General features: G+C 42.3%; 2 protein-coding genes and 1 pseudogene across 3 annotated transcripts in view; all 3 read left to right on the top strand.

Annotated features, from left to right (window-relative positions):
* The window catches only part of Ccdc30 (coiled-coil domain containing 30), a 95,980-nt gene extending 89,819 nt beyond the window's left edge, over window positions 1-6,161 (top strand). Inside the window, exons 15-16 of the mRNA XM_013016836.1 lie at window positions 4,843-4,910; window positions 5,874-6,161. Of these exons, the coding sequence (XP_012872290.1) occupies window positions 4,843-4,910; window positions 5,874-6,069 (264 nt within the window). The 3' untranslated portion in view covers window positions 6,070-6,161. The remainder of the gene's footprint in view (window positions 1-4,842; window positions 4,911-5,873) is intronic.
* On the top strand, window positions 2,687-3,307 carry LOC105986014 (annotated as a pseudogene).
* A 3,912-nt stretch (window positions 6,162-10,073) lies between the features above and the next one.
* Ppih (peptidylprolyl isomerase H (cyclophilin H)) overlaps window positions 10,074-13,959 on the top strand; it is a 22,564-nt gene continuing 18,678 nt past the window's right edge. The window contains exons 1-5 of one of the 2 annotated variants that reach the window (XM_013016742.1): window positions 10,074-10,190; window positions 10,515-10,579; window positions 10,802-10,825; window positions 11,080-11,124; window positions 13,785-13,827. In XM_013016742.1, coding sequence (XP_012872196.1) covers window positions 10,125-10,190; window positions 10,515-10,579; window positions 10,802-10,825; window positions 11,080-11,124; window positions 13,785-13,827 — 243 coding nt within the window. In that variant the 5' untranslated portion in view covers window positions 10,074-10,124. The remainder of the gene's footprint in view (window positions 10,191-10,514; window positions 10,580-10,801; window positions 10,826-11,079; window positions 11,125-13,784; window positions 13,828-13,959) is intronic. The other variant, XM_013016743.1, reaches the window with a different exon arrangement.

A 13,959-nucleotide genomic window follows, 5' to 3' on the forward strand; every position in this document is an offset into this window, starting at 1 on the left:
AGTGGCGCTGTAGCTCAAGTGGTAGAGCGCTCAGCCTTGAGCTGAAGAGCTGAGGGACAGCGCTCAGGCCCAGAGTTCAAGCCCCATGACCGACCAAAAAAAAAAAAAAAGATATATAATCAATACACAAAAACAATAGTGTTTCTTATACCTGCAATGAATTATCTGAAAAAGAAATCAAGTACATAGGAAAAACTGAGGAATAAATAACTAGTAAAATATTTAGCTAGGGAAGTGAAAAAAAATCTGTAAACTGAAAAACTCTAATGAAGAAACAGAGGTGACACAAGTAGATTACTGCTAGAAGAATTCTGGCTGGAAGAATTAATGTTGCTAAAAATTCCTGTGCTGGACACAGAAATATGCAGCTTCAGGGCAATCTCCATCAAAACTCCATGTTATTTTTTACTCAATTAGTAAAAGATCTTAAAATCTATGTAGAACCATGAATAGTAATTAACAGTGAAAACAATTGAGTTAAAACAGCAAAACTGAGCCAGGTGCCAGTGGCTCATGCTGGTAATCCTAGCTGCTAAGAAGGCTGAGATCTGAGGATTGCAGTTTAAAGCTAGCCCAGGCACAATAGACTCTTATTTCCAATAAACCACCAGAAATCTGGAAGTGGTGCTGTGGCTCAAGTGGTAGAGCACTAGCCTTGAGCTGAAGAATTCAGGGATGGCACCCACACCCAAAGTTCAAGCACCGTGACTAGAAATAATACCAAACAAACAACAACCACGATGACAAAAAAAAACAGAAAAACTGGAAGTGGAACACTACCTGACTTCAAACTATAATATAGCTCTAGTAATTAAAAAATCATGATACTCCATCAAAATAGACCAAAATAGACTATCAACCCTGACCAATGAAACAGAATATAAAGCCCCCAAATAAACCACAATTAGAGCTGATTTTTGACAAAAGTATGAAGAATAAGCTGGGTGCTAATGGCTTATACTTGTAATCTTAGTTATTCAGGAGATTGAGATCTGAGGATTAAGGTTTGAAATCAGCTAGGCAGGAAAGCCTATGAGACACTTTTCTCCAATTAACCACCAAAAGCTAGAAGTGGAGAGGTGGCTCAAGTGGTAGAGTGGCAGCCTTGAGCACAAAAGCTGAAGGACAGAATAAAGCCCCAGGACCAGTACACACATACACACACACACACACACACACACACACACACACACAGTGTGAAGAGCCGGGCACCAGTGGCTCATGCCTGTAACACACACACACACACACACACACACACACAGAGTGTGAAGAGCCGGGCACCAGTGGCTCATGCCTGTAATCCTAGCTACTCAGGAGGCTGAGATCTAAGGATCTTTGTTCAAAGCCAGCCTAGGCAGGAAAGGCTGTGAAACTCTTATCTCCAATAAATCACCTGAAAGCTGGAAGTGCACTGTGGCTCAAGTGGTAGAGCGCTAGCCTTGAGCTGAAGAGCTGAGGGACAGCGTTCAAGCCCAGAGTTCAAGCCCTGTGACCACCAACAACAACAAAAAGAAGTACGAAGAATATATCACAATGGGAAAGGGAGAGTATCTTCAAAAAAAAGGTAGTGTGAAAAGTAGATATATACCTACAGAAGAAGGAAATTGGACCCTTGCCTAATATCATATATAAAAATCAACATGAATTTAAGGCATAACCAGAAGACCTGACACTATAAAACTTCTAGAAGAAAACAGAGGAAGCTATATTAAATTGGGCAATGGTTTTTTGGCTACAAAAACAGAAGTGGACAACTGGGATTATATCAAACTAAAAACTTCTGCACTACAAAGGATAATAAATAAAAACAACCAATGGATTAAGAAAAAATTTTTACTCGGAGGCTGAGATCTGAGGATCATGGTTTGAAGCAAGCCTGGGCAGGAAAGTCTGTGAGACTTAGCCACAAGGAAACTGGAAATGGTTTTGTGGCTCAAAGCAGTCGAGTGCTAGCTTTGAGTGAAAAAGTGCAAGGACAGCTCCCAGGCCCTGAATTCTAATTCTTGTTTTGTTTTTTTTGGGGGGGTCCGGTCATGGGGCCTGAACTCTGGGCCTGGGCGCTGTCCCTCAGCTCTTCAGCTCAAGGCTAGCACTCTACCACTTGAGCCACAGCGCCACTTCCAGCTTTTTTCTTTTTTCTTATGTGGTGCTGGGGAATCGAACCCAGGGCCTCATGCATGCAAAGCAAGCGCTCTACCACCGAGCCACCTTCCCAGCCCTGAATTCTAATTCACCACACATAAAAAGCCACATATTGAATAATGCCATTTACATGAAACGTCCAGAATAAGAAAATCTATAAGGACAAAGTATTTTAGTGATTGCCAGGGACTGGTAAGAGAAAATATATGGAATGACTGCTCACAAGTATGGACCTCTTGTATGGGAGCTGGAGATGTTCTGGAAAAGGATGCACAACTCTGTGACTATATAGAAAGCCATGGATTAGAATATGGTAAAAGCCTGAATTTTATGTTAAGTGAGTTGTCAACAAAGCTGTTATGCTGAAAAAGACACTTCAACTTAGTCTTCAAAAATACATAACAAGTGGGTGCCTGCGTGTGTGCGTGGGCCAGGGCACTGGCCAGGAAGGCTCACCAGCGACATCCCCACATCCCGAGGCCCGGCCCACATCGTCCCCTCCCCACGCCACCCCCAGCGCCCCTCAGGCCCGCCAGACCCAGCCATGGTCAAGGCAATCCTCATCTTCAACCACAGGAAGCCAAGGCTGTCCAAGTTCTACCAGCCCTACATAGTGAAGACACCCAGCAGCAGATCATCTGGGAGACCTTCCACCTGTGTCCAAGAGAGATGAGAATGTCTGCAACTTCCTGGAAGGAGGCTTTTGATAATCAGTCTTAAGCTGTGTAACGTTGTGTGGCCTATGGAGTTATATGCAGTTAATTGGAGGCTCTGACAACAAGCTGATCTACAGACTCTATGCAAATATGCTGTATTTTGTCTTCTGTGTGGATTCCTCAGAAAGCGAACTTGGCATTTTAGACCTCATTCAGTTGTTGTGGAGACATTAGACAAATGTTTCTAGAATGTATGTGAGCTGGACTTACTATTCCATGTAGACAATGGTGAAATGGTGATGGGCAGAATGGTGCTGGAGACCAACATTAATTAAATTATCACTCAGATCAACGCACAGAACAAACTGGAGAAGTCTGAGGCTGGCTTGGCAGGTGCTCTAGCTCGGGTTGTATCAGCTGTAAAGAATATGAACTTCCCCGAGATCCCAAGAAATATTAACATTGGTGACATCAGTATAAAAGTGCCAAAGTTGCCCTCTTTTAAGTAAAATATTAAAAAGACCACTCTCAGGTAAAACCCAGGGGAAAAAGTCATCTAAGTTTATCATGCAGTTGTTTACCAAAAATAGAGGAGGCGAGTCTTAACTTTTGCTCTTGGATTTAAGTCAAGATACTGTATAGAAGTTGTGTAAAATCAGTTATGGAAGCTCATTGTTGCTTTTCTCGCTCAGTGACTTTAAAAATCACTGAAGGTGGCTCAGTGGTAAAGTGCTTGCCTTACATGTATGAGGCCCTGGGTTCGATTCTTCAGCACCACATAAGCAGAAAAGGCCAGAAGTGGCGCTGTGGCTCAAGTGGTAGAGCGCTAGCCTTGAGCTGAAGAGATAAGGGACAGTGCCCAGGACCAGAGTTCAGGCTCCACGACTGACAAAAAAAAGAAAGAAAAAAAAATTGAATAGTGTCGCTCCTCTGTGTGTGTGTGTGTGTGTGTGTGTGTGTGTGTGTTTCTGTTTTTAGAAAAAACTGCATTCCTATGCCCACCTAAGGCATGCCCGTATGTATTGGCTATTACAGTGTTTCCAAAAGTGGGGTACTTTAATTATATACAAGCCAGACTTTTGGTGTTTTGTATGGATCATAGGTAGAGCATTCGCTAATTCTTTCTACTGTTTGTTACAATGATTATTTAAAGAACCGAGTATGTATTGCATGAAAACATTATGATGTTTTCCTCTTAGTTTAAATAAACTCCAAGATAACTGGACTTCTGAAACACCTTTCTGTTGGCCTGATATCTACGTTAGCAATAATTTTTTTTACAACCCTCTGATCAACAAAGTAAACAAAAGTCTATTTTATCACTTTAAAAAATATATAAACAAAATATATAGTATATGAACCATGTTTATAAAAAACTAGATAGATTATATAAAATAGATTACATATAAATTAGATAGATTATATAAAATCTATCTAGTTTTTATATAAATGAAGACAGACTTACTGATAGGTTTGGAGGGCAAGAAACTTTGTATTCTATATACTTTTATGCTTTTTGTTGTTTGAAGTATATATAGGTATTAGGTTTCTTTTGGTTTGTTTATAAGTTTTTTATTGTGAAAATACTGTACCAAGGGGTTACAGTTACATGAGCAAGGTAATGAATACATTTCTTATCAAGAATCGTTGGGGCTGGGAAGGTGGCTCAGTGGTAGAGCGCTTGCCTTGTATGCATGAGGCCCTGGGTTTGATTCCTCAGCACCACATAAGCAAAAAGAAAAAAAGCCAGAAGTGGTGCTGTGGCTCAAGTGGTAGAGCGCTAGCCTTGAGCTGAAGAGCTAAGGGACAGCGCCCAGGCCCAGAGTTCAGGCCCCATGACCGGACCCCAAAAAAAATTAAAAAAAAGAATTGTTGCCTCCTTCTTTGTTTTTCCCCTACCATCCCTTCCCTCCCACCTCCTCAACTACACTCCCCCTCCCCAGGTATTAGTTTTACATATCTGTGTATGTATACCTACAGATAATACATTCTAGGATTGATAGGTTATCATAATATTTTACATTAATCTTTTCTTTCCTTTCAGGAAACAACAATTAGTGATATCCCTACATTTGAAGCATTCAATAAAATACTGTCTTTACCAAACTCCAGGTTAGTAAAATCAAGACAGTCATCAGAATGTGTGAGTCATTGGAATGGCTTGAAAAAGCACAACACGTTGGTATATTTCTACATTTAGCATTTGAACCTGCTCCCAATGTCTACTTGCCTTACCATCCCTTTACCTGCACATATCACAAAATCCTGACTTAAGGAAAAGAATCCATGGACACATGTTTAAAATGATTTTATTTTGTTTTCTTTGACGCTGAAATCTGGGCTGGGAAGGTGGCTCAGTGGTAGAGTGCTTGCCTGCACGCATGAGGCCCTGGGTTCAATTCCTTAGCACCACATAAGCAAAAAGAAAAAAGCCGGAAGTGGCGCTGTGGGTCAAGTGGTAGAGCACTAGCCTTGAGCTGAAGAGCTGAGGGACAGCGCCCAGGCCCAGAGTTCAGGCCCCACACCTGACCAAAAAAAAAAAAAAAGAAAGAAAGAAAAACAAAGAAAAAAAAGAAATCCTACTGATACCATATTCCCTGTATTCTAAACTTCTACCAAGAATATAATCTCCTCAAGGGGCCTGGTGGCTTACGCCTATAATCCTAGCTTCTCAGGAGGCTGAGATCTGAGGATCCTGGTTCCAAGCCAGCCCAGGCAGGAAAGTCCATGGGATTTTTATCTCCAATTAACCACCAGAAACCCAGAAGTGATGCTGTGGCTCAAGTAGTAGAGTGTTCACCTTGAGCTGAAGAGCTCAGGGACAGTGCCCAGGCCAAGAGTTCAAGACCCACGACCAACAAAAAATAAAAAAATAAAAATAAAAATAAATTGGGAACCAATTATAATTTGTGATGCACGCAATACTAGGTTTCAAGGCACCCTAAAACTAACTTAAGGCTCAGTGCATAAAAGGGGGACTTTTTGTCTACCATGCACAAAGCCTAAATCCAATCCCAACACTGGATTAAATCCTAACACTGCAAATATAATGTACTCACACATGACCTTTTTCAGTTTCTCAGGAGCCGGTTTTATAGAGTCAGTTGAAAACTTTCACGTTGAAAAACAGAAGTCAGAAGTTGCGATGGCAATCCAAAAGACCCTCGAGTCTCTTTCATGTTTACAGAATTCTGAAACTGGATACACAAATGTGGATTCTTTCAAAGAAACTCATCTCATAGAAGACGACCAAAAAATCAGTGGTGTCTAAAACTTTCCTGAGCGGACCTGCTAACTAAAATAAATCTTGGAGGTAAAGTGGAATATGACATGGAGAAGTGATTTAGTAGATCCCCAATGGACATCAACTAGGAGTCTGAAATTGCTGATGAATTCATTAAACAGTTTCAAAAAGTGTATTTCTCAAGTTTGTTTGATATACTCAAATGCTTTGTATTGATCAATAGAGTGACTTAGTTCCATAACTTAATTAGGTTTCTCTTTACAGAGCACACAGTGTTCATTTAGGATATTCTTCCATCATGGTATCTTTATATTTGATTTAGTAGTATAATCATGTTGGATGCTGGTGGCCCATAACTGTAATTCTAGCTACTCAGGAGGCTTAGTTCTAAAGATTGTGGTTCAAATGAGCCTAGAAAGAGAAATTCAAGAGATTTTTTTTGTTTTTTGGTGGGGCTTGAACTCAGGGCCTGGGCGCTGTCCCTGAGCTTTTTCGCTCAGGGCTAGCGCTCTACCACTTTGAGCCACAGCACCAATTCTGGTTTTCTGGAGGTTAATTGGAGATAAGGTCTCATACTTTCCTGCTTGGGCTGGCTTTGGGGTGTGATCCTCAGATCTCAGCCTCCTGAATAGCTAGGATTACAGTTGTGAGCCATTGGCACCAGTTCCAAGAGACTCTTATCTCCAGTGAATTACCAAAAAGCCAAAAATGGAGGTGCAGTTCAAATGGTAAAGCACCAGTCTTGAGCAAAAAAGCCAAGCAAGAGCTTGAGCACCTGAGCTCTAGTAACACACACACACACACACACACACACACACACAGAATAATTACATGAAAGTTTTTTTATTTTTGAGGTATTGCTATAGAGCTAAGGCTGGCTTCAAACTCAAAATATTTCTGCTTTTGTCTCCTGAGTGCTAGGATTACAGGCATGTTTCACCAGGCCCAATTTAAAGGGGAAAAAAACCTCCTATAATCCCATATTCTTTGTTTGTTTGAGACATGGTCTTGCTATGTAAGCTTAGGCCAGCCTTGAAGATGTTCTTGCTTTAGCCTCCTGAATGCTAGAATTATAGGCATGGACCACCATTTCTGACTGTCTGAAAGTCATTTATTTCAGAGGTATTCCTTTCTTTCTCTGTATTCTAATTCATATTTTAATGGTTATAATATTGAATATTCATTCTCACACTTTGATTATTAATCTATATCATAAAAATATTTCAGTAGCTGTATGGTATTTTATCACATTGATATTGTAAAAATCACTCACCCATTCACTTATTTATTGGCATTTAAACTGTTTTTACATTTCACTAATAGTAGGCTATGGCCAAATTTACAAGATTATCTAAAATAGGGTCAATAGATATAAATATTAATATGGTTCTGGTATATCACTTGTTATATTACTATAAAAATTAGTTTTCAGCCCCATTGCCAGTGGCTCATGCCTATAATCTTAGCTACTTAGGAGGCTGTGATCTGAAGATTGCAGTTCAAAGCCAGCCCAGGCAGGAAACTGTGAGACTCCTATCTCCAATAAGCTATCCAGAAAAATCTGCAAGAGATGCTGTGGATCAAGTAGCATACTAGCCTTGAACCCAGAAAGGCTCAGGGACATGGTCCAGACCCTGAGTTCAAGCCCAAGAACCAGCAAAAAAAAAAGAGTTTTCAGGTCTGAGGGTATGACTCAAGCAGTAGAGCACCTACCTAGCAAGCATGAGACTCTGCATTTAAATGCTATTAAAAAAAAAAAAAGTCAGATGACAGTGACTTATGCCTGTAATCCTAGCAATGCAGGAGACTGAGATCTGAAGATTGCATTTCAAAGCCAGCCTGAAAAGTCCTCAGGACTCTTAAGTTAACTACCCCAAAATATCAGAAGTGGAACTGTCACTTATCAAATGCTAGCTTGAGCAAAAAAGCTCAAGGACAGCATCTAGGTCCTGAAATCAAGCCCCAGACTGGGGCTTGAAAAAAAGAGGGGTTGAATCAACATAGCCACAGACAAGTTACCCAACTTCAAGCCTCAATTCCTCTGTAAAATGGAAACAATAGTACCTATTCCATAGGGTTGTGATGACCAACTGAAATGAAAATGTATTTAGTTCTTAGCACTTAGTAACTGCTTAATAATACTTATCAGTTATTTTCACTAGCAGTTTATGAATGTATTATTACACAACTTCAACTTTGGACAGTATCAATTAAAAATTTTTTGGGGGGGTCCGGTCGTAGGGCCTGAACCCTGGGCCTGGGCGCTGTCCCTCAGCTCTTCAGCTCAAGGCTAGCGCTCTACCACTTGAGCCACAGCACCACTTCCGGCTTTTTTCTTTTTGCTTATATGGTGCTGAGGAATCGAACCCAGGGCCTTGAGTATGCAAGGCAAGCGCTCTACCACTGAGCCACCTTCCCAGCCCTCAATTAAAATTTTTAAACACTGTGAAACATACTGAAAGGTGACTACTGCTGCTTTTTTCCCTTCCTTTTCCTTTCTCTCCTCTTCTTCAGTTGAAGAGAAGAAAACCCAAAGAAGAAATGACCAGAAAAAAAAGTTAAGTCCAAATACAATTCTCTAAATTATTTTTTACATGTAACGCTTGCTTCCTTGGACCTCTAGGAAGAATTATATTAACGGGACACTGGTAATCTTAGCTACTCTGGAGGCTGAGAGCTGGGGTTCATGTTTGAAAGCCAGCCAGGGCAGGAAGTCTATGAAACTACCAAGAGGCCAGAAATGGAACTGTGGCTCAAAGTGATAGAGTGATAGCTTTCAGCTTAGGCCCTGAGTTCAAGTCCCCAAACCGGTACACACACAAAAAAGTAATAGCTATTATATCAAATGCATACCCTAACTCTGAGTCTTGCTCAAGGTCACCTTAGTCACTTCATTGTATCCACTTATTGAATATGCATTATGTGCTATTCAGTTGTACACAGTGCAGCTATAACTATGAACAAAACAAGAATTTATAATTTCTGTGCTGTTAGAAAGGAGGGTATGTATGGCAGGGAATGAGCTGTACAGATAGACCATCTAATTTTGGATGGGGTTTGTGGTATGAAGAAAACCACTGACCTCAGTAGATGATGTCTGCTTAGGTGTAATGTTGTCTTTCAAGAGGTGACAGCTCAGCTGAGCTGAGTGTGTGTGGCTCCTACCTGTTGTCCCAGCACTTGGGAAGCTGAAGCTGGAGAAACAAAAGTTGGAGGCCACCCTGGGCCACAGTGAGCGATGTCTCAAAAATATTTCATACTGACATTAACAGTATCAGGGTCCTAAAAAGAGTAATGATCTCAATGCCCCAGATGATCAGAGAGGCAGTATAGACAGTAACTGGGGGTAAGTGGTACAAGATGAATCAAGCATATGCCAGACAAGATGTATGCTTTGGGGCATTTATATGTAAGTAACTGGATTTCTCAGTCTGGAAACCAGGAGTGATAAGCACAAAAATTATTTTTGCAGCTCTAGCTGGGAAGCCTGTGGCAGAAATGAAATTAAAATTCCCGCGTCTTTCCTAGCATAGTGAAAGAGATGGGGAGGATGTAGGACACAGGCTAGTCCAATGAAACCTGTCATCCCAGCTATGTAGGAAGCCAAGCAGGAGAATCCTGTCCAGGCTGCTGGGTAAAACACTAAACCTTTCCTGGAAAATGAAAAAGGGCTTGGGGTGTCGCTGAAGGGGTAAACACTGGGGAGCTCAATTCCAGCCTCAGTACCTGGGAGGGGCGGGCTGGGACTCTAGCATGCAGGACTTCCAGGAAGAGATGAGCATTTCCTGGGCAAGGGTTTTAACAAGCCGAGAATGAACAAAGCTGGTCTCAGCCGCGGCAGGCTTGTGTGATGGTTCAGAAGGCCACGCGAGAGGACTGGCCCTCGACTTTGGGCAAACCGTGCAGGCTTTCCTTCCCATTCCCTCCTCCCCCAGGCTTAGGCGCGCCCGCCAAAGCTCGGAGGGGGGCGGGGGCTGAGGGGCGGGGCCGGCCTCCGCTGCACTGCGCCTGCGCTGCGCCTGCATTCCACGGGGCTGACTTTATTTCACCGGAACTCTAGCTTCTGCTTCCGGGTCGGAGCCATGGCGGTGGCAAATTCAAGCCCCGTCAACCCCGTCGTGTTCTTTGATGTTAGCATTGGTGGTCAGGTGAGAGACAGGCGGATACTCAGACCTGTCCCGAATGGAGACTGCACCGTGGGGTAGTAATGAGGAGCTCACCCACCCAGGGAGAAGGGATTCGGGAGGCACCGGAGTCTGTGGACTTCGCTGGGTGCGGGAGGGGAAGGGAGGAAGCGGGCATCCTCGCACCCCGCCGCCGCCCCGCCGCCCAGGGCCTTCCTGAGGTTAGGCCTGGCCGGGAAGGCGCGGGTGGCGCGGGAGAATCCAGGGCCCGGAGAGGCCCGTCCCATCCCCAGCGCGGTGAGCCCTACCTGGCGGGGAACTGAACCGTCTGTGTCTGGTTTCCTGCAGGAGGTTGGACGCATGAAGATTGAGCTGTTTGCAGACGTTGTGCCTAAGACGGCCGAGAACTTTAGGTAAGGAGATGCTCCCGCCGTGCCATCTGGCCTCTACCGTTGTTTAATAGCTCCCATGTGGATTTTTGTAATCTGTATACCTGCGTGTTTGCCATCTAGCTGACCTGTTTGTGGGTTTGTTGGCCCTAGTGTCTAGAACAGCCCTCCCCTCCTGAGATTAGAGGGGCACACAGCTGTGATGTCATGGTAACTGAACCGTTCACTTTTGTTGTTTTCTTTTAGGCAGTTCTGCACTGGAGAATTCAGGTCAGTCTCACATGTTTTCTGCCTAGTGCAGTGGGGTGTCCTGGGGCTGCAGTAAGGGTATTGGGGTGCCATAGGCAGACCTTGAGGGATAAAAGAATACCCAAGGATCAGCCGTTAATTCACTTACCTTCTTTTGTGTCGCTCTTCCGGCCAGGCCATCTTTAGGACAGACTCCCTTTGGCTCCAGTATGTTGTGAATTGAAAAGACTTAATTAGTCTGTCATCATTCTAAGTCTCTTTCTTTTTGTTTATAGAAAAGATGGGGTTCCAATAGGATACAAAGGGAGCACTTTCCATAGGTAAGACATGAAAACACCATTCTGAGGGCTTTCAGAAATAGAATCATCCTTTGGTATCTATAGGGGATTGGCCCCAGGATCCCCCAAAATACTAAAATTTGTGGATATTTAGATGTTTGTTTAAAATGGTATATTTACTCTTTTATTTTAGAGCCTTTGCCTGGCATGTGTGAGGCCTTGCCTTTGATCCCTAGCACTGAAGGAAAATTCTTTTTTTTGGGGGGGGGGGTCCGGTTGTGGGGCCTGTACTCTGGGCCTGGGCGCTGTCCCTCAGCTCTTCAGCTCAAGGCTAGTGCTCTACCACTTGAGCCACAGTGCCACTTCTGGCTTTTTTCTTTTTGCTTATGTGATGCTGAGGAATTGAACCCAGGGCCTCAGGCATGCAAGGCAAGCGCTCTACCACTGAGCCACCTTCCCAGCCCCTGAAGGAAAATTCTTGCATGTATCCTAGACACATCCTTTTGTATCCATTTTTTTTTTTTTTTGGTCCAGTTGTGGGGTCTGAACTCTGGGCCTGAGCACTGTCCCTCAGCTCTTCAGCTCAAGGCTAGCGCTCTACTACTTGTGCCACAGCGCCACTTGCGGCTTTTTTCCTTTTTGCTTATGTGGTGCTGAGGAATCGAACCCAGGGCCTCAGGCATGCAAGGCAAGCGCTTTACCACTGAGCCACCTACCCAGCCCCCAGTATCAATTTTTTGTGTGTGTGCTAGTCTTGAGGCTTGAACTCTGGGCCTGGGTATTGTCCCTGAGCTTTTGCACTCAAGATAGTGCTCTACCACTGGCGCCACCATGATCCTCAGATCTCGGCCTCCTGAGTAGCTAGGATTATAAGCACGAGCCACCAGTGCCTGGCTTTCTTCTGTATAATTTAAATCATCACTAAATTATTTATAATACCTAATACAATGTAAGTGCTTTGTAAGTACTTGTAATATATTGTGGGGGAAAGTTTACCTGTTTGTACAGATTATAATATTTTCTGAATATTTTTGATGTGAAGTTGGTTTAAGAGCGTATAAGATAGGGAGGATATACTCTTCTTCCTTGGAGAATGAGGCCATTTAAAAGAAAATAAAACCAGCGGCTAATTCTGAATTGTCATGTGAATGCAAACTTTTTTATTTTTTATTTTTTGCCAGTCCTGGGGCTTGAACTCAGGCCCTGGGCACTGTCCCTGAGCTTCTTTTGCTCAAGGCTAGCATTCTACCACTTGAGCCACTGTGCCACTTCCAGCTTTTTCTTGTTATGTGGTACTGAGGAATTGAACCCAGGACTTCATGCATGCTAGGCAAGCACTCTACCACTAAGCCACATTCCCAACCCCAGATTTTTTTTTTTAAAGAATACAATAGTCTGCAAGTATGTGTATTATATCCTGCTGGTTGATATTTATAACTTGTTCTTAAAATGTGTAATATGATTGTCCTAGGATAATCACATTCCTCAGGGCTACATTCCATTATAGAAATAGAAATTATAGAAATGCCCTATGACCTGGTTGTGGTTAATAATTACATTACTGTGTAAGTGACAACACAAATAAAAACCAGAGACTTTCCAAAAAAGCAGTGATATTGATTTGGGACTAATAGAACATTGCAACGTGAATATATGGGCCATAAATAACGATATGTAATGAGGATGAAGCAAAGAAAAAAATTTTAAGGGCAAAATAAGATGTTTTGAAACAATCCATTGCTACATGGATCAGTACAAGAGTGGCATCATGGGGCTGGGAAGTTGGCTCAGTGGTAGAGCGCTTGCCTTGCATGCCTGAGGCCCTGGGTTCGATTCCTCAGCACCACATGAGAAAAAAGCCAGAAGTGGCGCTGTGGCTCAAGTGGTAGAGTGCTAGCCTTGAGCTGAAGAGCTGAGAGACAGCGCCCAGGCCCAGAGTTCAGGCCCCACGACCAGACCAAAAAAAAAAAAAAAAGAGTGGCATCAGTCTGAATTTGAAAGATAGTTGCTGGGTAGATATACTTCAAGAAGTATATTTTGTGTGATTGTAGTCTTAACAGAGTCCTTTGTGATAGTTACTGTTATTAGCCAATCATCTGTGAAAACCTATCCTTAATCTCTTGGCTTTATTCTTCATGTATTTTTAGAGTTGACATAAGTGGCTCCATTTTAATTTTGGTTTCACATAACCCTATCAAGAGCTATAGTCTTTAATCTTTAACAACATTTTTGTGAGATAGCATGTTATCTCTATTCTACAGAGAAGGAAAATGACTAAGAAAGGCTAAAAATCAGACCAAAAGATAATAGCTAAGTTATTGAGCCTTTGTGTGTCTAGCAGTCCATTTCACATATACTCTCAGTTGCTCTTTTCTCTAAAATATACATTAAGCTTTTGGCCTGCCTTTTGATTTGGTGAACATTTTAGTATTTATTCTTGCAAGGATTCAGCCCTTTCCTCTCATAATTTTTCAGGTTCCAGATCATGCACTTAGATTAACTCTAAGATGCCCTAACATATTTAAATACTGATTTTATGGTTAATAATACTTTCAATCCACTTGCTTCTGGAACAAATAATAATGTTGCAAGCCAAAGAGATAAAGACTGTTTTGAAATCATTATTAACTTACTATTTCAGTGATGAAGTCAGTGTTTTTCTAACCATAGAAATTCTTGGGATCTTTTGCTGTCTGTTTCAGGGTCATAAAGGATTTCATGATTCAGGGTGGAGATTTTGTTAATGTAAGTATTTACTTGTGTAAGTATTCCTGTTATTTAAAAAAAAAAAACTATAGATTTAGGTGTTGATACTATTTCTGTTGCTGCTGCTATTTAGATTCCTGTTATTTAAAAAAAAAACTATAGATTTAGGTG

This window comes from Dipodomys ordii, unplaced genomic scaffold, assembly GCF_000151885.1.
Source record: "Dipodomys ordii isolate 6190 unplaced genomic scaffold, Dord_2.0 Scaffold33, whole genome shotgun sequence".
NCBI lineage: Eukaryota > Metazoa > Chordata > Mammalia > Rodentia > Heteromyidae > Dipodomys > Dipodomys ordii.